Genomic DNA, 24268 nt, shown 5'->3' with positions numbered 1-24268 from the left:
TGGGTAGTCCTCAGGATTGGCGCAAACCAGGCCCAGCTGAGAGAACTATGGGAGGGCAAACCACTGACACTCCCCTCATTTGCCTTATCTGGGTCTACACACTTCAGATAAGATAAAAATAGGTAGATTAAGTCAGTGAGATTCAGGGCAGTAGAGAAAGTCTGTTGCCCATTTTCATGTTAATAATCGCACTCCTCCTGCCAGTTTTAAGCCAAGTAAATATCTAATACTTCACTATATTTAGCTGATCCAATATTATGTTCATCCTTATGGTTTTCTTTCTTTTTTACCTTTCATTTCCAAGTTTCCTACCCTACGACCTCTATGTATTTTTTGTTTTAACTGTCTTTTCTTTTTTCTGCTTTCCATTTCAGGATTCAGAGAAAGTACAGTATACTTCCATTTTTCCTAAAATTCAAGAAAGTGAACTAGTTAGAATCCTACCAATTCCTTTTAGGCAAGCATTGAACATCTGGCTAAGCGTGACCCTAGATGACATTTAATGATGCTGAAGCTGCCTTCCTGAATAGTACTAGTCCCTGCTGCCAATCTGCTGTTTTTATTCCTTGGAAACTGTTTTGCCCACTTAACATCATCATATAGGACCATTTAGCGTGTGTCTAGTTCCATTTGCGTGCTCCGGCCATCCCAGAGAAGCTGAGACATCACTCCTGCTCTGTAAAATATTGTGGTGCCCGTAACTAATCCACTCTCCAGCACATAATGAACTCTGGATGCTCTTCTTAACTTTCCACTGGATTAAATTCTTGTTGATTTTCTTCTTTTTCTAAGGGAGGATTGTACGAGACGGTTAATGAAGTCTACAAGCTGGTCATTCCCATCCTGGAAGCACACAGAGACTTCCGGAAGCTGACCTCCACCCATGACAAGCTACAGAAGGCTTTTGACAGCATCATCAGCAAGGTATCTGGGGAGTCTGGCCAGCAAGTCCTTTTACCTGGCAGCATGTGGCCCTGTCCCAGAGATCCTTAGCCCTGCTTCCTCTCTAGCGAGCGATTTGCCTTGAGCACTTCATTGCTGTAGCTCTTGCCTACCCAATGGAGAGGGGCTGGGAATAAGGCAGAGGACCAGGGGTCGGACAGTTCCGACTGGAAGAAAGTCACTTGAATGACTTTACAAACAGGAAATGTGAGGATTTTTAAAGTTCACTTCAAAGAAATCCTAGAAATCTTTCGTGGCATTTCTTTTTTAAAATTATTTCCAAAGTTTCTTCCATAAACGTTACATTTTTTTAAAGGCTTGATTTCGGTTTATGTTAGCTATAGGAATAAAATGCTGTGTAACACAGTAACAAAAGAATCCTGCCCTTTACAAGGCTATAGATCCTCACGAATGACCTAACTAAAGAGAGGTTTTCTTATTTTGCTCACTAGGGTCACAAGAGAATGTTTGGGACCTACTTCCGAGTTGGGTTCTATGGATCCAAATTTGGGGATTTAGATGAGCAGGAATTTGTTTACAAAGAGCCTGCTATTACCAAGCTTCCTGAGATCTCTCACAGACTAGAGGTAAGAAAAGCACTCGACTCCATATACTTCACAAAAGCAAGTTAGAGTGGGTCATTGCCAAAAAAAGAGTTACGGATTCGTTATTGATCTGTATAAAAATTTGTCCACATTGCATTTTTAATATGAAGGTATTAGGTGAGATCATAAGGTAAAGCATGATTTGGAGAGTTTTCTCCTAAGATTCTGTATTTGCTTGTCAAAGTTTGTAAATTTATAGGGTGAGTATTTATTTTCAAGGCTACCCAAAAGTCAGTTGTTGTCATGTGCTTTCCTATTACTCTTGAAATTTTAGTAATAGTTTTTCAGCCTTAAGATTATCACCTTGACTTTGAATCCTGCCAAATTACTGAGTTATCCCTAGAAAGTGTTGTGGCCATCACAACATCTAGTGGTATCACTAGACAACACATCCCACTTCTGACACAGAGATGTTCACAGTAGCCATGCCTTGAGCTGGGGCATGGTGAGCTCTTCCTGCTGAGCTGGTCCAAGGAGCTCTCCTCTGCGGATTATCAGAGTCAGTGTCCCGTCTCGTAGGCTGGAAGCCCCAACTCCAACCTGCTGTCTACACTTGATCCATAGTGTCACAGAAAAGAAGCGGCATGTTCCTAGAGGAAAGGATGGAGAAACAGGAAAACAGCCTGGAGAAAAGTGAGAAAAGCAGATGTGGAAAGGGCCAAGCACTAAGAACTCAGGATGAAAGTCAAGGGATGTCCTCCAGACAAAACCCTCGCAGGCAGAGTACCTGGGGGCCCCAAAGTGCTGACACTTAATTCAAGATTCATTCCTTATGCCTGCTAGTCATTGCTTCGAATTTATGCTTCTTCATAGCTGTAAAACTTAAAACACTTTAGTTGCCAAATGGCTCCTTATGCTATCCATCTCTGGAAAAGAAGAGACTTTAATTCCTACTGGACTCAAAGAAGCCATGGCACAGAGTGGTTGAGTAACTTGTCCAAAGTCATTCAGCTCATGAGAAGGAAAACCAGCAATTGACCCCAGGCCACTTGGTTCCCTATTATGTTTCTCCAACGTGGGACTAGAAGTGTGTGTTTTGTCTTCTTGTGAAATGTGGTTCGTCACATTCTGGGAAGCCTAGTGACCTCCAAGCTCCTAGGGTACAAAAGACAAGAAGTAAATTGTGCCATTCCCCTGGAGCTGCTTCTGGAAAGATGAAGACATTGGTTGAGTTAGAGGTCAAGCACACTTATTTTAGGGAAGCATCCATCAGTTTGCAATGCTGCACTTCCTTATATTTTTATTTTTGTCTCCAGAAATGCTAACTTGCCTCATTAGCTGAGAAGGACTTCCAATAATCAATGAGCAAATTCTTCCTTAAGCTTGTTCCAAACTTACTCAACTTTTAAGACACAAAGAGTTGCATTATATTAAAATAGTCTTTGTAATCTGTTGGTTCTTCTTGCCTAGGGATTTTATGGCCAGTGTTTCGGTGAGGAATTTGTAGAAGTGATAAAAGACTCTGCTCCTGTGGACAAAACCAAGTTGGATCCTAACAAGGTATGGGGAAGTTTGCAAAAAGTCACCCCCAGTCTCCGATTCCCTTCATTTTACCCCCCAAAACACAAAATGTTCTCCTCTGTCTGGGCTCTCAAAGTCACTTTGGTGTAGCCAAACTTTTTTCTCGAGGGTTCAACTATTATATGGTTAGATCTTAAATCATATTCCAAGGCAGGAACCATAAGAGCTACCATTTATTAAACACCAGCTGTGTGCCTGGCACTGCATCGGGCCCTTTGGGTACATCATCTCCTTTTATCCACCAAGAGCCCTTTGAAGTAGGTGTGGTTATTCCTATTTCACAGATGAGAAAACTGAGGTACAAAATTGTCAAGCAGCTTTCCAGGATCATGCAGGTGTCCAAGCCAGGACCCAAGCTCAGGGTCTGTCCTCCTCAAACCCATCCTCCTGATCACTGTTCTCTGTTGCCTTTCTATGCAAAGTTTTGCACCCAACTTCAAACATGTTGAAAAGATGCAAACTTCTCACTGCCAGTGCTTAGTGGCACCCTGCTTTAGGCTGCAGGAATTTCTTCCAGCCAGGTGCAGGGCCCCCGTGACATTGGGAGAATGATGGGCAGGGCTTGGACCTCAGCGACCTCCCTTGTCACAGGAGGGCGTATTCTGTCCCATCCCCGGCTGGGTGTGCCACATCCAGTGTGGACACTCTCCACCCCGAGCCAGCGGCAGGGCTCAGGCCTCCACAGCCCTGCCCTCTCTTCCGACACCAGCCTCAGGCCACCCCCACGTCTGACCAAATGGTTACTAATTTGGGGGCTCCCGTGGCAGCCCTCAGGTTAAGGAATTCACTAGAGTGACTCACAGACCTCAGGGAAGTACCTTATGACAATGACCGTTTTATGATAAAGGATACACAAAAGGCAAGGTCTGGGAAGGACCCTAGCACTTCCATGCCCTCTCCTTGTAGAATCAGGGCACGTCCCCCAGCCTCTCCCTTGCCCAGCGGGTCTATATATTCACCTGTCAGGAAGCTCCACAGAGTCTTGGTGTTCACAGTTTAATGTCCAGGCATGATTGATTAACTTGTGGGCCACATTACTGAACTCAAGTCTCCAGCCCCTGCCTCCCCGCCCTGGTTGAGCCCAAAGTCAGCCCCGACTCCCAACCCTCTAATACGTGCTTGGTCTTTTGGGTGACCGCCCCCATCCTGGGACCCACCAAGCTTGGGTCACCTCATTAAAATAACAAAGACGCTCCTATTCCTCAGGGCATTCCATGAGTTTTGGAAGCTGTGTGCTAGCAAATGCAAAGACTAGATATATTCCTTAGTGTATCACGGGGGGGGGGGGGTAGCGCGGGGCTGTCCGCCTGCTCAGCCCACCTCATAGATGTGTACATGAGACTGTGTAAGCTGCTGGGAATAATGCAAGTTCAAGGTATTTATGAAACGCTAGGGCCCAGAGGAGTGTTTGCCATTTGGCAGGCCTGGAAAGTGAAGAGTCCAAACTCTTCCCTCAGTTCTGTCCTCCAGGATGTTAAGGAGATGATGCAAGTAGGGAGGAATTGACCAAATGCAAGTTTGCTTTTCTCCAGATTTTGAAAGACTTGCTCACTTCACACATCTTCCCTAGCCCAGGCCTACGGTGGTAAGTGTGGTAGGAGCTGAGCAAGGCTTCGACAGAGGTGTCAGAGGTCCTTGGATGATAGGCGTGCACAGCACATGCCGTGGAGAGTCACCATTGTCCCCAGTGACATCCCTGACACGTGGTGCGCTTGTGCCCTCTTCTAAAATGCCCAAGGCAGGTGCTGAGAGTTTTAAATGAGATGCCAAACCCAGAATGACAGCAGGATTTCATCACACTAAATAGTGATTTATAGGCTGAGGTCAGTGTCGTCCCCCACCCTTTTCACTGGGTGGGTATTACAGAGCCTTTGGTCACTGTCATTCTTTTTTTTTTTTTTTAAAGAGGGCTTCTTTCTTAATAAGTGCCCTTGTTCAGTGTGTGTGTGTGTGTGTGTGCGCGCGCGCTTGAGCGCGTGCATGCATTTCTAAAGGAGGTACCTGCGGTGAAATTCACCTTTCTGATGTTGAATTCTCTGAGTTTTGACAAACAAGTGTCACCACCACCAGGAAGAGTTCCATCACCCCCAAATATCTCCCCATGCCTCTTCCTTCTGCTCTGAGCCCCTGACCATCATTGATCTGCCATCTGTCCCTGTAGTTTTTTGCCTTTTCCAGAAGGTCACGTAAATGGAACCCTAGACTAATAAGCGCAAGCTCACAGTCCTTTGAGTCTGGCTCCGTCACTGCGGACAGTGCATCTGAAATTCCTCCATGAGGTAGTCCTTCTCTTCCTTTGTCCTGCAGAGTCATATCTGTCAACCGGCTGTACCACCATTTGTTTATCCGTTCCCTGCTGGAGGGATGTTTGTGTTGTTTCTAGTTTTTGTCTATTATGAATTCTGCTGTAGACATCGTGTGCAAGGTTTTTGTGTGAACGTAAGTTTGCATTTCTCATGGACGCACACGTCAGAGCGGGATTGCAGGGTCATATGGCCAGTGTCATCTATCTGTGTAAGAAACAGCTAGCCTTATGTTAGAAGGGGCTGTCCCACTTTCCACTCCCACCATCAATGTGTGAAAGTTCCAGCACCTCTCCATCCCTGGCCGTGCTCAGGACTGTCACTTGCCTTCAGTCTGGCCATTCTAAGTGGGTAGCGGTCATGGGGGCTCCAAAAAGGAAAGCTTGTCTGTTCTGAATAGCAGTTCGTGAACTTTCGTACCAAGTTTCAGTTGGACCAGTGAGGTCAGCTTGGAGGGGCAGCTGGGAGACCTGACTTCACATGGGCACGCTGCCCTGTCCTTCTCGCCCACAGCCCTTCGTCTTCCTGGGGGGGCAAAGCAGGGATGGCTGACGTCTGGCCTGATGCACTCAGCTTCTGTGGCCTTGGGGTGCACACAGGGTGGGTGCGGGGCGCTGTGTCCCAACATGCCTCCCCAGTGCATCCTGGGTGGTGGCTTGCAGACGAGCTCATCTCCTCCTTCCCCCACCTTTTCCCCCTCAGGCCTACATACAGATCACGTTTGTGGAGCCCTACTTTGATGAGTATGAGATGAAAGACAGGGTAACCTACTTTGAGAAGAATTTCAATCTGCGGAGGTTCATGTACACCACCCCCTTCACCCTGGAGGGGCGGCCCCGGGGAGAGCTGCATGAGCAGTACCGGCGGAATACCATCCTGACCACCATGCACGCCTTCCCCTACGTCAAGACCAGGATCAGCGTCATCCAGAAGGAAGAGGTAATGGCCCCTGGAGCCAACGGGCTCAGGACTGAGGTCACCACTGAATGCCTGAGTCTCCCTCCCAGGATGACACTCACACCTTCTCCGAGCTCCTTCATGGCAGACTGGAGAGAAAACCAAAAAAAGGGACACACTGGAAATATTATCGTGGTGGTTATTCTCTGACTGTCATGGCGCCAGGGAATCCCATTTAGGCAGCTGTGCACTTCTTAGCATTACTTTATATTTAAATATTTTATATTTTGAAGTTGTATCTTTAACATAAATGGAATGACAAAATTACAGTATTTAACATGTTTATTTTCATGATATGCTTACTTGAAATATATATTTAAAATTTAAATATTTTATATTGAATTTTTATATATTTGGAAGCTTACAGGTGATTCAGACAGAGTTGTTTTATTAGTTATTAGAGATGAGGAATAGCGAGCAAGTAGCCCCACAAGTTGGTGGTGAGCTGGAAGAAGGGCCCCCTGCAAGATAGGCAAGGAGACCAACTGACTTCTAGTCCCAAATTCCTCCTGTGACATTGCTCAAGACACTTACTTTCATTCAGCTTTTCTCATCTATACACTGACAGCGAGGACCCCTTTCTCTTCTCTGGTTCTCTGTACAGTAGGAGACTTTGAATCCATTGTAAGAGGACTGATCAAGAAAGCGTCTCAAAACTAGACATAGTACAAACATTTTATTTTACTTTAAAATACATATGTGGACATTTATTTGTCATTCAATTTATATAAGGCCCCAGCCTTCCCTGTGATTTGGGGTTGGCGGGTCACAATTCAGCATTGTCTTTCTAGTATAAGCCCCACCCTTAATACACTGTCCATAATTTTCCGTTTTTATTTCTACATAGCAGAGGAGGAGCTTAAAGATACTTGCTAAACAATATGAGGACAGAGTCCTTCTGGATTTTTATGACTTGCTTGCCCCTAGCCTTTTACAGTTGTCTTGCACACACCTAATATGGCAGGAATCTTTATAGCGACTCACTTTTGTGATATCTTGCCCCAGCATTCAGCTTCGTGTTCATAGAAACAGTTCTGTTTCTTTCCACACCCACAGTTCATCAGTTTGTGCATTACTTAATTAGATGAGGTCATTAAAATAACAAGCATAACAGGCATCATCAAGTCGGTGAATGCGCAGAGCTGAGCTGTGAACGGATGCCTCATGGGGCAGGAGCAGAAGTGACTGAGCTCACTGCCCATTGGCTAGGGTGTCAGCAACCACATCAGAGAGTGAGCTTCACGGACATGAGAGAAATCCAGGCTGAGTGACTCAGTTAAGAAGAGGTTGGTTTAGAAGGCATCTATTATATTTCTTGTTGTTTTAGACTTTTGAACACTAGGACAGGTAGGCATAGGACAGAAATAAACTCATGGTTCCAGTAAGAATCCCCACAGCATTTCTTGGCCATATCTCCCTTTCCCGAGAACCTCAGTGTGTTAGATCGCTAGGACTGTTGTAACAAAGGACCACGGGCTGCATGGCTGACATGGCAGAAATGTATTGTCTCATAGTTCCGGAGGCTAGTGACCAAATTAAGACGTTGGCAAGGTTGGTTCCTTCTGAGGGTTGTGGGGGATGGATGTGTTCTGGGCTTCCCTCCTTGGCTTGTATATGATGATCTTCTCCCTGTGTCTTCGCATTCTCTCCCTCGACATGTGTCTCTGTGTCCAAATTTCCTCTTCTTATAGGGACATCCATCATATAGGGCCCATCCTAATGACCTCTCTTTAACTTGATTACCTCTATAAAGACCCTATCTCAAGTAAGGTCACATTCTGAGGTACTGGGAATTAGGACTTCAGTATATGAAGTGGGGGGGGGGGTGGGGAGGATAACTCCACCTACAACATTTAAGAAGGACCCTACCCCAAACCTGCAGAACTTGGCAACCAGGGGATTGACCCTTAAGAGAATTCTGTTAATCAGGAATTCATCTTCAGGTTGAGTTGGAGAAGGTACACATGATGCCAAAATCATGTGTTATGGCGGAAACAAAAATCTTGAGTGCTGTGCTTCTCATACCTTCTCCAATTATAAGTCAAGTAACTTGTTTAATAATTGGTAAGGAAACTTAACAGGGTAGAAAGAACATGGATTTTGAATGTCGACATCATTGTGATCAAATTCTGAGCTCCCTCCTTACTACCCTGTGTCATTTGGTGGCACTTCCTGAACCTTACAAATCCCTCTTTGGATGTAGAATGGAGAGAATACGTAGGTTGTTTAAAGGAGTCCATGAGAAATGTCCACAAAGTTCCCCGAACACAGTAAGTGTTCAAGAAATGTTAGGCTTGGGCGCCTGGGTGGCTCAGTTGGTTAAGCGACTGCCTTCGGCTCAGGTCATGATCCCAGGGTCCTGGGATCGAGTCCCACATCGGGTTCCCGGCTTGGCGGGGAGCCTGCTTCTCCCTCTGACCCTCTCCTCTCTCATGCTGTTTCTCTCTCGTTCGGTCTCCAATAAATAAATAAATAAAATCTTTAAAAAAAAAAAAAAAGAAAGAAATGTTAGGCCTTTCCTTCCTCTTAATCTGTCCAGAATATTTTAAATACTCTGAGGGTATCCTTACCTGCTTCTTCAAATCCGGTCCGTCATAGCCCCAGGTTTGTCCATGGCTTCCAAGACTAGACAATGACTTCCCTGCACTTCTGTCTTGTGTTCAGTTTGTTTTGACACCAATTGAAGTTGCCATTGAGGATATGAAGAAGAAGACCCTGCAGTTAGCGGTTGCCATTAACCAGGAGCCCCCTGATGCCAAGATGCTTCAGATGGTGTTGCAGGGCTCCGTTGGAGCTACTGTAAATCAGGTGAGCAAGACTGGCTGCCGGCAACTCCTCTGGTCCTTGTTACTTGGGTTTTCATTATGTGTCTACACCTCCTTCCTTAAGGTTGATGAGGAGTCTGATCCACACATAAATGGTATCCCTGAACTTAGACCCAACACTTGTGAGGTTTAGAAGACTTTGAGGAGGGCTCTTCACATAACAACCGTGGTAGAAAAGAAGTCCCAGGGGCACCTGGGTGGCTCAGTCGGTTAGGCCCCTGCCTTCGGCTCAGGTCCTGATCTCAGGGTCCTGGGATCAAGCCCTGCACTGGGCTCCCTGCTCAGCGGGGAATCTGCTTCTCCCTCTCCTTCTGCCCCTACTCCACTTGTGCTCTCTCTTTCTCTCAAATAAATAAATAAAATCTTAAAAAAAAAGAAAAGAAAGAAAGAAAAGAAGTCCCAGCCATGAGTAGACCATGTGTAAGGGGCACCATTTTCACAGAGAGATCTTCACTTTGAGGCCAGACCTGGCAGCATGCTCCAGATCTGGCTCCTATTGCAGAGGGCTTAGTCATGCCCTATGTAGGCAAGGTTGTTGCAGAGCTTGAGGCCAATCTAAGAATGTCTGTAGGAGAGAAGGGAAAGGGTCTAGGACATGCAGCCCCTGGGTCAGTCACCAGACGAATCCAGCATGCCGGGGGCCTTGCCAGCCAGGAGTGACCAGGGACCAGGCTTCTTGGGGCACTTCAGACCAAACTGGATATTCTCAAACCCCTCAGAATCCTTACTCCCAAACCCGCATGTAACTAAACCAGTCTCAGATACAGGGAGGTGCTAGCCTCATACTTTCTGTCCAGTGGGCATCCTTAATTTCAGATCCAGATCTGCTCTTGTCTACACCTCCACTCAAAAACCCAGTGAATATCATGACTTTTTCCTCACTCACCACACCTGGACTTCCCTTGCAAAAATTGTGTCCAGATAATATCAAGGGAACAGAAATAGCACAGAGGAGAAATGACTATTATATTTCCAAGATCAGAAAATATTAGGAAGTTTTGCTTTAAGTCCCAATCCTTTAATGAAAATGGAAGACTTTGTGAGCCCATAACCATGTACTGTGCGTATCTCTGACACAAGCCAGCAATTACACAAAATGGTGCCACGACTAGGGCAACTAAGTAAGTGGATATGAAAGGATGAATCAAGACAATCCTCAATTTTAGAAAAGTAACTCAGATCACATACCCTGTGATGCAGTAGTATTACCTTTACATACAAAGAAGAGCCTATTATTAGTAGAGCATTTGATTAAGAAAATACATTTGGGGGCACCTGGATGGCTCAGTCGTTAAGCATCTGCCTTCGGCTCAGGTCATGATCTCCAGGTCCTGGGATTGAGCCCTGTGTCAGGCTTCCTGCTCAGCGGGGAGTCTGTCTCTTTCCCTCACCTTCTGCCCCTCCCACTCCTGCTCTCTCTCCCTCTCTCAAATAAATGAATAAAATCTTTTTTAAAAAAAATACGTTTATACTTCTGAGTATTCTCCTAAATGTCCAGACTCCTAAGAAATCAAAGTTTCCTGAGAAGTTCAGTACCTTCCTTGATGTTTTTGTCTTGGTCACACTACCTACAGAATTAAACGTCCAAACTCAGAAGTCAATCCAAGATTTTCTCCCAAGTAATTTAATTGTCTTTCCAATGTCATATTGTTCTGTTCCTTTTTCCATCAGGGACCACTGGAAGTAGCCCAAGTGTTCTTGGCCGAAATTCCAGCTGACCCAAAGCTCTATCGACATCACAACAAGCTGAGATTATGCTTTAAGGAATTCATAATGCGGTAAGACGGAATATGGCTGGGAAGGCAGCAGAGCAGTGGTTCTCAGAGAGGGGTCCCCAGACCAGCAGCTAGGGCATCACCTGAGAACTTGCTAGAAAGGCCAGTTCTCGGGCACCAACCAGGCCTACGGAATCAGAATTTCCAGAGGTTGATGCCGGCAGTCTGGGTTTTAACAAGCCCTCTGGGGATTCTGATGCACCCTCACACCTGGGAACCCCTGCAGCAGACCAGCCTTATGTGTACTATTAAGTAACCGGCATTCAAACCGTAAAGTGCTTTCATGTTTATCGTCTTGTGTGCGCCTCACACATCAAACCGATATTACCACCAGCCTCATTTTGCCAAAAGGGGAAACAGAGGTTTGGAGATGGGAAATGATTTTGCCTGAGGTCACACAGCTAGTTAGTAGGAGAGCTGAGTTCAAATCCAGAGCTTCTGAGCCACATAGCGCACATCTCCATTCGTGTGCTGACCGTCCACGACGCTTTCAAGTCCAAGAGGGTGTTGGTATTGGTTTTAGAAGTTTTAATATCACATGATAACTTATTTGTAGAATCTTAAGAATAGACCCTGCCTCACATTTGGTGAAGGCAATTCTTTTTTTTTTTTTTTTTTTTTTTTTTAAAGATTTTATTTATTTATTTGAGACAGACAGAATGAGAGAGAGAGAGCACATGAGAGGGGTAGGGTCAGAGGCAGAAGCAGGCTCCCCGCCGAGCAGGGAGCCCGATGCGGGACTCGATCCCGGGACTCCAGGATCATGACCTGAGCCGAAGGCAGTCGCTTAACCAACTGAGCCACCCAGGCGCCCTGGTGAAGGCAATTCTAACGCTGGGCTTTTTCAAAAGTATCCTCTCTCTGGCAGTTCCCATTGTCAGACAAGCTTCTGTGGGCTGGCATCAGGAGCGGCCCGTTCAGGCTGCATAGGAGCGGGTCTTTGAGCAAGGTCTTGCAAACTGTTGCAGTACAGACGGGTACCGTGGGGTCTCCTGTGGCCCTAAAATGAATGTTTATGAAGGATGTGATGACCTTTTACCCATGACATCAGGAAAATGTGTACCAGTATTTCTTTTCAACCTTAGAGCAGCATATCAAGTGTAGGAATGACCTCACTTGGCAGATGGGGAATAAAGGAGGCTAAAAGTGAAAGTTTGCTAAATTCACTGAAAACTCATCAGCGTGCCAGTGTTGGGTAAGATGAGAGCTCCCTCGTCTTCCACAGGCTCTGGTGAGAGGTCTGCAGACATGCTGTATACGGAGACCCGGTCTGTGGGCAAGAACCCATACACACACGGGGCACATACACAGAGATTACATTTATTAATAGTTTGGCATTTGAATTGCTTCCTGTATTTGAAAGCAATTCTGACATTACACAAAAGCTGCATTTTGTTGAGAAAAGAGAGCATTTTTACAGAACCAAAAAACTAGGAAAATACTGTGGGAATTTTTTTTTTTTTTTTTTTGGTGGGAATTTTTAAAGATCTATTTCCTTTCCACTTATCTTCATTTAAAATTATTTCGGGGGAGAGCTGGGTGGCTCAGTCAGTTAAGCGCCTGGCTCTTGGTTTCTGCTCAGGTCATGATCTCGGGGTCCTGGGATTGAGACCCATGTAGGGCTCCATCCTCAGTGGGGAGTCTGCTTCAGATTCTCTCTCCCTCTTCCTCTGCTCCTTCCCCTGGCTTGCGCACGCTAAAATAAATAAAAAAAAAAACCTCCGGGACGCCTCTGGGCTCCTCTGAGTCAGCAAGAGCAGTGTGTTCCCGGGAGTCTGCTAGCACAAGAGGAGAGACGAACGACAGCCAGATTGGCAGATGGAGCTCTGGACAGAACCGAAGTGTAAAAGCAGGTTGGGGAAGAGCAGAGGTGATTTGGTTCCCTGGTCTGTAAATCATACCCTCAAGACAGCAGGAGGCGAGGAGACCTTCCTTTCCCCCGATTGCTTAATTGCTTCTCAAGTCCCCTCAGCAAGTTGCAGGCTTTTAATGGCCAGAGTCAATATTTTGTCACATTATTTGCTGCTGGGTATTTCCTCCCGGCTCTCTGCTTCCGACAGCCAAGGTGACGCAAGAGGGGAAGATACTGGGGGGTGGACAGCTCTTGGGTTTCCCCGTGGGTGAGCTCCCGCTGCTTGGCAGACTGGGGCAGCGGGTTGATAAGCCCGGATTTCCAAGGTGAACATAAGTGAGCCTTCCGATGCCTCTTTGCTGAGCGCGGAAACGTAGGCTTGCCAGGTGCCTGCTGTCAGGTCCTGCCCCTGGGCGGTGGCCTTGGACTTGGCTGTCGCGGCACCAGACTGGCCATGGGGGACCTGGCAGGCGGGCCCGCGGTGGCTGATGCTCATCCAGCCAGTTGTCAGGTCGAGACCTTGATCCCCTCCTGCCTTTTCCCACGGTAAGAAAAAAACAAAACAAAACAAAAACCACCTCAGGGTGTCCGAAGCCAAGATGGAGAGATACCCCATTCTCTTTCATTCCTCTGCTCCCCAAAGTACTCAAGCTGTTTTAGACAGTGCCAGAGCTTCCAATCTGGGTTTTTAGATTTTCTTCTTACCTTTCTGCCTTAGCTCGGGCTGGTGTCACCAAATACTGTGGACCGAGTGGCTGGACCAGCAGACACTTGGCTGGACCAGCTGGGAAGGCTCAGATGAGGGTGCTGGCAGGCCGGGCTCCCCGTGAGGGCTCTCTTGCTGGCTGGGCCTCCTCACGGGGTAGAGAGAGGAAGAGGAAGAAAACTCTCTGACAAGGGCACTAATCCTACCCCGTGGGTCCCATCCTCAGGGTAATTTACACCAAAACACCTCTGAAAGGCCTTACCTCCAAATACCATCACGTGGATGTTAGGGCTTCAACATAGGAATGGGGGGGGGCAGAGGACACAAACATTCAGTCATAACATTATCTGAACGCTCTCAGCCTCACAAAGACTACGTGATCCTTACATTTATTTATTTATTTTTGACTATTATAAAAGTTTATTTAACAAAAAAGTTCAATATGAAAATGCACACGACCTGATTTTTATATTGTAGTAAAACAGGTACTGTGGAGGGGACATGTGGAAGCAGTTGATTCCTTCTGATGAACACACCCATTGTTTACACTCGTTCCAAGGCTTCCAACGTGATGAGACTATTTCCTCGTGTTACCACCATTCCAGTATTGTTCTGTTGCCCCCAGTTGCCATCTGCACACATTCATCTATCACAAGATTCATAAACGGATCGAACCCCCGCAATATTCCTTGGACATGTCTACCACCATGTAATTTCAATGATAATTTCTTGTCCGTAAATTTTTTCAACTCGGGAGGGTGAGCTTTGCTCAAGGTGTCTACTCGGCGAGCTCCAAGATGCCTCCCTTTACGTTTATTTTTATATTGAAATAAAAGACCACGTCCTCCACGGCACCAGTCACAAGTTGTCTCTAGGAGAAATAGTCTGAGATACACCCAGACAGGCTCCTACCACACGTATGGTCACAGAGTCAGGACACGGAGCGTGGAGCGGTGGTGTTTGCAGACTGCAGTGAGGGTCTGTGAACAGGAGGGAGGGAGAATCTGCCCAAGGGGCCAAAGGAACACCAAATGCGTATCGTATCGTGTGGGTAGAAACAGAAGCAGGAGGTAGGAAGAGATTTGAATATGTGATAGGAAAACAAAGCCTTAAATATCGTGAGGGGTTGCTTTGCAGCAGGTCAGTAGGGGAGGACAGAGGAATGACTTCTGTCACTTTTCTAGGGTCACAGAGACCTGATTAGTGGGCTAAGGCTGCTAGAAAACAGAGCCAGGTGGAACAGGTTACACTTCAGGCCCGTATGCAGGTGCATACCACCCCCCCCACAAGACACACAGGGCTCTGCCCCTCCCTCATGCCTCCTGCAGTGATTCTGAACAAAAAAAAATATCCATTTTTGTTACAGTGTGATCTTGTCCTCCTCTCTCAGCCCACCCCATCCCCCAGGTCTCATGAGCCAGCTCCTGGCCCTCAGGGCTGCTCCATGCTCAGGGACGGGGCACCATGCCCGAGGGTGGCTGGGGCTGATACTGGATTAGAGAATATTATAGAAACAGGTGAACCCCAGGACTCTGTGACTCTTCAGGAGAAGCCCAGGGCCTGAGAGGGGTTAAGGTCAGTGTAAGGAGATGCAGGCGTAAGTCTGATCTGGTGAACCGCCCCCCCCGTGCCTGGATTCTAGGAGTCAGATGCGAGTCTGGACACCTTCCGAAGCCTGTAGCCCCAGTCTAGCCCCCACTTCCCACATCTGGTAATAGGATGAGGAGAAGGGGCCACTGGACCTTCTGTGAGGGAGGTGGCCACACAAATCCAACCAGGGGCGGTAGAAAGGACTCCAAGGGGCCAGCAGGACGATGCTGCCCCTGGCCTACCCTCGGGTGCGCTCCCTACCCCCACAGCGCTGCGTCCTACAGCAGTGGGGAGCACATAGGATGATGCCTTTCATTAGGCCATAACCCCTACTTCGCTCCCAAAAAGCAGGCAGTGTTGACTGTGAAGCCCTCCCTGGTGGTCATCGCTTAGCTAGATCCTCACACACCTGACACCGTTTCATTGCCATAAACCCACCTTACAGATGAAGGATATGAAGTTGCAGAAGGTTATAATAAGCCCAAGGTCACACAGCAAGTAGGTGGCAGAACCACGATCGGAAGTCTTCACTTGGGACAGGCTGCCCTTGGGTGTGGGGTCCGGCCAAGGCCGGCCAGGGAGGGAGGAAATGAAGGGGCTGAGTTGGAGAAAACCACCGGGGAGGGGTGCCTGGCAGAGCCATGGCTCTCCCACACCCACTGCAGGCGGCCACCCCTGCCCCTGGTGCCCTGCCCCCAGATGATCCCTCCTTGCCAGTACTCGGCTTCTCTCGTATCGCTGTCAGATCTCCCCACTCCAGCAGTCCCGCTTCCTTCCTGGGCCCGGAGTGGAGGTTTGCTAAAGAGGTACCAGCAAGAAGCTGAGAAAGGCAGAGTACTCCAAACTGGGGCTCCAGAGAGAATACCTTCAACTTGAGACCAAGGCCATATGCCTGGATTCTAGCTGGAAAGGCCATGTCTTCCCAGGGGGAGTATGCGGTGTTGCAGTTAGCAGTGGGCTCCTGAGCCAGGCCGCTGGGCTTCACGGACCCACCGTGCCTTAACTAGCTGTGTGACCTTGGGAAAGTTACCTGGCCTCACTTTCTCCAACTTTAAAATGGGAATTGTAATCGTAACTCTCTCTTAGATCTGGTGTCGTGATACAATGAGGGCTTGGCACTTACTAAGTGATCAATCAATGTAACATCATTTGGTGGGGCAGAGACCGGATCAATTTGAGGAGGAAACAGAAACTTAACCATCTGATTTAAATATAAACATTGTCCACCCATGACTTGGGTGCTTCTATAAAGTTTGTACCATAAGACACAGTGGGCCGAGGACACATGAACCGAGGACCGGCAGGTCTCTGGATTTGCACCTGACTCTGCTGTTCCTGCAGGTGTGGGACTCGGGACAGGGCATTCCATCTCTGCATTTTTTTTTTTTTAGATTTTATTTATTTATTTGACAGAGAGACATTGAGAGAGGGAACACAAGCGGGGGGGTTGGGGGGGAGGGAGAAGCAGGCTTCCCGCCAAGCAGGGAGCCTGATGCGGGGCTTGATCCCAGGACCCCAGGATCATGACCTGAGCCAAAGGCAGATGCTTAATGACTGAGCCACCCAGGTGCCCCTCTGCATCTTTCATTAACCGTGAAAAACCAGGGACAGGAATATAAACTCTTTCGTACTTCATCATTCTCATATTGAACAAATCATTTCTGTACTCAGACTGGGTCTATCGGGAATCATAACCATAACAACAATAAGTGTTCTTACTTAAAAATTCTAAGCACTTTATATGTTTTCACTCATTTAATCCTTACAAGCACAATAAGGTCAGCTATTATTATCACTTCCATATCACAGGTAAAGAAACTAAGGCATGAAAAGGTTAAGTGCCTTGCCTAATGTCACAAAGCTGATACTCCGCAAAGCAGGATTCAGAGTTGAGCGCTCAGGCTCCAGAGTCTATACTCCTAACTACTATGCTGTGCTGTTCTCTTTAGGAACTGTGTTCAGTTGCTCATAACAGAGAACAGCAGTAAGATGGCTTAAATAACATAGAAACTTATTTTTTTCCTCCTAAAATAAGATCAGAGATAGTCATCCCAGAACTATATCATCAGTGACCCTGGCTCTTTCCATTCTTTTCTATGCCATCCTGATTATAGTGCACCCATCCTCATAGTCACAAGATGGCTGCTAGGGCTCTAGCCATCGTGACCACATCCCCGGAAAGTATCAGGAGTAGAAATGAGGAAAGAGCAAAAGGCTGTGCCCCTTTAAAGAGCTTTCCTGGTGACTTCATTTTGTATCTCATCAGGCATCCCTATCTGTTAAGGGAGGCTAGGAAATGTCACTTCCCAGGGAGGCTCACCAGATGGAGTTCTATTGCTAAAAAAGAGACTGGATTGAGGAAGGAACTAACAATTGTTGGCCATCAATAGAAACGGAAGGGATGATGGTAATTTCTCAGGATTCAAAGGTTATAAACCTCCCCTTCCCACCCCTTCTTGAAAACTTTGATATGCAACCTCAGAGATCGTACAGTTTGCTTCAATTAACGTCCAACTTAAAAGATTGGTGAAATGCAGAAGAATGAAACTGGACCATTTCCTTACACTGCACACAAAAACAGACTCCAAATGGTTGAAAGACCTCAATGTGAGACAGGAATCCATCAAAATCCTAAAGGAGAACACAGGCAGCAACCTCTTTGACCTCAGCCGCAGCAACTTCTTCCTAGAAACATCACCAAAGGCAAGGGAAGCAAGGGCAAAAATGAACTATTGGGACTTCATCAAGATAAAGAGCTTTTGCAAAGCAAACAGTCAACAAAACCAAAAGACAACCGACAGAATGGGAGAAGATATTTGCAAATGACATATCAGATAAAGGGCTAGTATCCAAAATCTATAAAGAACTCATCAAACTCAACACCCAAAGAACAAAGAATCCAATCAAGAAATGGGCAGAAGACATGAACAGACATTTTTCCAAAGAAGACATCCAAATGGCCAACAGACACATGAAAAAGTGCTCAATATCGCTCGGCATCAGGGAAATCCAAATCAAAACCTCAATGAGATACCACCTCACACCAGTCAGAATGGCTAAAATTAACAAGTCAGGAAACGACAGATGTTGGCGGGGATGCGGAGAAAGGGGAACCCTCCTACACTGTTGGTGGGAATGCAAGCTGGTGCAGCCACTCTGGAAAACTGTATGGAGGTTCCTCAAAAAGTTGAAAATAGAGCTACCCTATGATCCAGCAATTGCACTACTGGGTATTTACCCCAAAGATACAAAAGTAGGGATCCGAAGGGGTGCGTGCACCCCGATGTTTATAGCAGCAATGTCCACAATAGCCAAACTGTGGAAAGAGCCAAGATGTCCATCAACAGATGAATGGATAAAGAAGATGGTGGTATATATATACAATGGAATATTATGCAGCCATCAAAAGGAATGAGATCTTGCCATTTGCAACGACGTGGATGGAACTGGAGGGTATTATGTTGAGTGAAATAAGTCAAACAGAGAAAGACATGTATCATATGATCTCACTGATATGAGGAATTCTTAATCATAGGAAACAAACTGAGGGTTGCTGGAGTGGGGCGTGGGGTGGGAGGGATGGGGTGACTGGGTGATAGACACTGGGGAGGGTATGTGCTCTGGTAAGCACTGTGAATTGTGCAAGACTGTTGAATCTCAGATCTGTACCTCTGAAACAAATAATGCAATATATGTTAAGAAAAAAAAAAAGTAGAAGAAGGTAGCGGGAGGGGAAGAATGAAGCGGGGGAAATTGGAGGGGTAGACGAACCATGAGAGACGATGGACTCTGAAAAACAAACAGGGTTCTAGAGGGGAGGGGGGGTTAGCCTGGTGGTGGGTATTGAGGAGGGCACGTTCTGCATGGAGCACTGGGTGTTATGCACAAACAATGAATCATGGAACACTTCATCTAAAACTAATGATGTAATGTATGGGGATTAACATAAGAATAAAAAAAAATAAAAGATTGGTGAAGATCCAGTTAGGGGAGTTCTTTGGGTTTCTGGCTGAGTTAAATCAAGTCTTTTTCTGCCGGGGGCTAATTGTGTAGGAAAGCTGTGGTCATGGGTTTATTTCTGCCTAGTCCAGGTAGGTTTCCCCTGTCCTGTAGCCTCATTCCACCGTCTTCGCCTTTGGCTGTCATCATGAAAATGTGTTCAGTGGTAATACCAAGGATTTGGGTCACAAGGTCTGGGTATCGCCATGACTTACCCCAGATCTAACCCTGCTATCAGGAAAACAGTTTAAACCACATTGATCACCAGGATCCCATTCACCTACAGGGTAATAAAGAATTATTACTAATTTTTGCAGGTCAGCTAGGTTTCTACCATTATGGTGTCCCTTCAAGGTTTGTTGATTTGTTAAGTTCCCTTAGGTAGCACAGTGTAAAATAAAAGGCAGGACTTTATCATGTTTAAATATGATTTTCTTCTTTGGTATGTAGCATACTCTGTGGGAGACCATGAAAACACTAGGCTTAACTGTCTACAAGTTAGGTCACCACAATGAGCTTTAACGATTTTCTCTCTGACGCTTTGCAGTTTCACCATGGTGGAGCTCCGTATGGATCTGTTTCTGCCGATGAGGGGATTTGTGTCCGTTTGCAATTCTGGAAAATTATCAGCTATTATCTCTTTATATATTGCCTCTTATTTTTCATTCCCTTAGGTAGTCATTTAGATGTGGGTGGGCATCTCCATTATATCTCCAGGTTCTTTTTTTTTTTTTTTAAGATTTTACTTATTTATCTGAGAGAGAGAGAAAGCACTAATGGGGGGAGGGGCAGAGGGAGAGGGAGAAGCAGGCTCCCCGCTAAGCAGGGAGCCCAACGGAGGGCTCGATCCCAGGACCCTGAGAGCATGACCTGAGCCGAAGGCAGACGCTTAACTGACTGAGCCACCCAGGTGCCCCTCTATCTCCAGGTCCTTAACCATTTTTTTTTTATATTTTTAATTTTTAAAAAAATTTCTTTGGTGATTTCCTTAGATCTGTCATATAGTTCGTGTGTTCTCCATTTGTGTCTGGTTTATTTTCTAACCTGTCCATTGGGATCTTTTTCTTTATCTTAGTGACTCTATTTTTATTTCTAGAAGTTCCATTTGGTTCTTTTCTGAAGTTTCCCTGATCTCTTTTTTCATACTCTTTTCATCACGAATTTTATACCTTTTTTTTTTTATTACATCTCTGTATTAACTTTGGTCTTTTATATTGTTCTGTCATCTCGAATTCTTAGTGGGCTGTTTCTCCTGCTTGTTGCATCTGTTGGTCCTCTCCCGTGATGATTGTATTGTGAGCTTATCTTTGGGAAGGGTCACTCTTTCTGTGGGTGGCCCATGAGCCCTGATGGAGAAAGTGTTTCTCCAGAGCAAATTTATATTAATTTCTGTCCAAGCCCTGGGGATTCCAGTCACCTTGGTTGCTTTTTAATTTAATTTCTTACCTTGGAGCACTCACCACATAGCAGTATAAATTTGTAACTCATACCCGTGTGTGGTGCAAACCTAGAATTTCAGTTCTTAAGGTGACTTTCTTTCCCAGTGATGGCCCCAGACTGTTAGCAAGCTTTTATTCCACCTCTCTGGACAGTTGGCAGTATTTTTCTGGGCCCCCTTCCATAAATGGGGTAGCAGCTTTTCAAGCCCCTGAACTATATGCAAGTGGAATATTCAGAGCCCCACTTGGCCCTTGGCTGAGGCTACCTCTCCTGTCTCGTGTGGGCTCCCAGCACGCCACACCTCCCCCAGCCTCCAGGACCCCTGTGCAGTCTTGAAATTCTAACGGGCACGTCTTGGGACAACTGCCATGACATCAACTCCTGCTATCGCTCTGATTTGGATTTTTCTCCTCCTCTCTGGCACCTGGGGCTTCCCTTTCTCCTACAGCAGGTGTTGGCTGCACTTTTCAGCTCGTCTGTGTGCATGCGGCAGGAGGGGGGCTGAGTGGCGTCTGCTCGGTCTACCAGCTTGCCATAAGCCACAGTGAGTGTCTTGTGAGCAGAACAATGACCCTGAGTTTGGATCCCGGGCTCACCGCTTCCTCACAGTGTTATCTTGGGCAAGTGACCTAACCTTTCTGAGCTCCAAGAACAAAATGGAGATAAATACAGACCTCCTGGGTTTGTTGGGAGAATTAACCAGATAATGCATGGAAAACTCTTCGTATGGTGCCCGGCACGTAGCAACTCAGAGCATCAAGATCTCTGGGCCACTTTTCAAGAACAGATTCCTGGGTGTTACTCCTTAGGGATTCTGATTCCTTAAATCTGAGGTACAGTCCAGATGTCTGAACTTTGAAAGCCTCCACAGGCAATCCTGATAGGCTACCAGGTTTTAGACACTCTTGGAGGTACTCAAGAAATGGTAGATAGCATCTAAGCAGCTCAAACTCCTGCGAAATACCACCTCACTTCCCGCCCCTGATGTTTGCATCTCAGGTGCGGTGAGGCCGTGGAGAAGAACAAGCGTCTCATCACGGCAGACCAGAGGGAGTATCAGCAGGAACTCAAAAAGAACTACCACAAGCTGAAAGAGAACCTCAGGCCAATGATTGAGCGGAAAATTCCAGAACTCTACAAGCCGATATTCAGAGTTGAGAGTCACAAGAGGTGAGTTCAGGGCAGAGGAGGCCTCTTCCTGGGGGATGAAGGACAGGGCTTGAGGCCCAGCGGGTCAGGGCGCGCTCTGCTACACTCGGGAGCCGCACAAGCTCAGAGGACCGGGAGTGCACCCGGGGTCAGAGAAGCCGCCAGAACCCAATCTGTCCTGCCTCCATCCTGAGTGCCTTCCACTCCCTCTACCTTCTCCTTGACCTTCCTGGGACCCCTTCATGTTGGCCTTCTGCCCGTGGTCTTCCCAGAACCCATTTCCTCCTGTGTTTTTTCTGGCGCTGGTGTGAAGGGATCTCAGGAACTTTGCACATTCACTAACTTACTGAGTTGCCCAAAGTCCTTGTCCTTTTCTGGTGGGTGACTCCCCCCCCTTTAAAAGTTTAATTGATCTTTCTTACCTCTGTTTTCTCTCTCTCTCCTTTGTAATTTCAGAGACTCCTTCCACAGATCTAGTTTTAGGAAATGTGAAACCCAGTTGTCACAGGGCAGCTAGGAAAAGCTGTCCTCACGCATGGAGACTGAGGCTCTGTGACCCTGGAGAAGTGCTCGCTGGTACTTAAAACACAGGACATTTGCCGAGCAGGATGGACTGCATACTGCCTGACCGGACAGCACTCTGGAAGCCTTAGAATCCCAGGGACCATGGGAATTACACCCAAATGGGGTCTGATCAGGTTTTGGCCCTCCAGACTGGGGTTAATGGAGGGTGGTTAATCAGGGGAGCCTGTGTATTTATCAAATCATGGCTTTTCACAATATTGTACAAAACAAGGCTTAAACAGCGTCTCCTGCTGAGTGGTCGGTCACTCTCTACAGGACAGATGACTTCCTCTGGCCGTATTTGGATTTACGGGATAAACCCAAATTGCCCGGCAGAAAATGGAAACGTCTGCCGTCCCATGCAGAGTGAACGTCACGCATTCCCTGTTTATGGGTGAGGAGGGTGAGCTGGCAGGACTGCAAAAACATGGTGAATAAATCCGTGAGGGGAGGCCTCACTAGAAATCTAAAAATCATGATGATGGTTGGAAACTTGGAGCTAGATGATTTATTTGTGAACTCGTTACCTTCTTGGTAACGGTGGACTAATTGTTGTATAGTTATTTTTGCCTTAAGTTACTGTGTGTTAAGTTAATTTAACAAGCGTCTATAGATGAGGACCCTGGACTCACTGAGTTAGGAGATGCGCGGTACTCTGCTGCATTCACTTCAATTCAGACACTTCTGCAATACTTTGCATTTTTTTCTTCTGCTCCTTCTCGCTCACTCTTTTTCTCCTCCCGCCTGGGACCAAGTTTATTTTTGTAAAAGGACAATAGCTCTGCTTTCATGTCAGAACACCGTGCCGTCCGTCGGCCTATTATATCGGCTAGAGTAGACTGAGCTTGGACTTCTTCTGGCAATGTACTGTTGGACACAGACGAACAAAACTGTGGCTTGAGAATTAAATTATATATTTTTAATATGCCTGATGCCCTTGAATGGTACTAAAAATGTAATAAGAATGGCAAGCGAAATGTTTCCCTTTGCAACTCGTGTTTTTTATTTTGACACCTCTTAACTCTCGCAAAGCACTTCGGAGGAAAGGAAAGAGTCATAGGCCCGGTCCTCCAGACCAGACGGTGCTGTCCCGGGGCGCGCCTCTTATGCGGTATTTAATTTGGTGTTTATAAGAGAGAATTTCATTTGGATGATCCAGGACTTTTTATTCAGGAATTTATATTCTGAAAGAGATCTTTTTTTTTAAAAGCACAAAAGCTTACTAGTTTACATGGCAAACTTTTTGGAGTCTAGGCATTTGGGGAAAGGATTCTTTCTAAAGTATATGATACACTTAATTGCTTTCCTACCTGAGTACATATGATATACTTTAATTCCATATGCTGTTTGGCGTCTTCTGTGTGGGTGCTACTGGGTGAGACTGAGGTCCGATAACATTGTCACCATCCTCCAAACCCTACCAGCTTAGCGAGGAGGAGCATCTCTGTGCATGTAGCCACAATACAGAGCAGACTAGAACAGGCAACAGGTCCTACAGAACGTAAACTTTCATGAGTGACTCAAGGTTGGGCATCAATCACTCGCAACATCTATCATATTTTGCCCTCAAACAATAAGTGTTAAGTGTTAAGCACTAAGCAAATTAGGGGCACCTGGGTGGCTCAGTCATTTGAGCACCTGCCTTTGGTTCAGGTGGTGATCCCGGGGTCCTGGGATCAGCCTGGCGTTGGGCTCCCTGCTCAGCGGAGACCCTGCTTCTCCCTCTCCCTTTGCTTCTCTTCCTGGCTTGTTCTCACTCTCTCAAACAAATAAATAAAATCTTGGAAAAAAAAAGAGTAAAGCAATTTAGGCCTTTTGGTTTTCTAAAAATTAGAGAAACCTGATATGCCACGATAGCATCTTGATTTTACATTGGAAAACCCTTCTGTGCAAGGGTTTTGGAGGAATCCTCTGATTAGCTCATGCTGCCTCTCCTTCGGCAAGGTCAAGGGTGCAACTGTCCCTGTCTCTTAAGGATCTCCAGGAAGGGGCACCTGGCTGGCTCAGTCGGTGGAGCATGGGACTCTGGATCTCAGGGTT

The 24268-nt window shown here is 46.4% G+C and overlaps 1 protein-coding gene and 1 pseudogene across 1 annotated transcript in view; one reads left to right on the top strand and one right to left on the bottom strand.

Annotated features, from left to right (window-relative positions):
- DOCK8 (dedicator of cytokinesis 8) overlaps nucleotides 1–23887 on the top strand; it is a 173335-nt gene extending 149448 nt beyond the window's left edge. The window contains exons 40-47 of the mRNA XM_021694440.1: nucleotides 793–924; nucleotides 1395–1529; nucleotides 2958–3047; nucleotides 6074–6310; nucleotides 8993–9136; nucleotides 10825–10931; nucleotides 21515–21685; nucleotides 22121–23887. Coding sequence (XP_021550115.1) covers nucleotides 793–924; nucleotides 1395–1529; nucleotides 2958–3047; nucleotides 6074–6310; nucleotides 8993–9136; nucleotides 10825–10931; nucleotides 21515–21685; nucleotides 22121–22181 — 1077 coding nt within the window. The 3' untranslated portion in view covers nucleotides 22182–23887. The remainder of the gene's footprint in view (nucleotides 1–792; nucleotides 925–1394; nucleotides 1530–2957; nucleotides 3048–6073; nucleotides 6311–8992; nucleotides 9137–10824; nucleotides 10932–21514; nucleotides 21686–22120) is intronic.
- On the bottom strand, nucleotides 14030–14759 carry LOC110584320 (annotated as a pseudogene).
- Nucleotides 23888–24268: the final 381 nt, after the last annotated feature.

This window comes from Neomonachus schauinslandi, chromosome 13, assembly GCF_002201575.2.
Source record: "Neomonachus schauinslandi chromosome 13, ASM220157v2, whole genome shotgun sequence".
Classification (NCBI taxonomy): domain Eukaryota; kingdom Metazoa; phylum Chordata; class Mammalia; order Carnivora; family Phocidae; genus Neomonachus; species Neomonachus schauinslandi.
The sequence above is the reverse complement of the archived record's forward strand: the minus strand, read 5'-3'. Positions and strand labels throughout refer to the sequence as shown.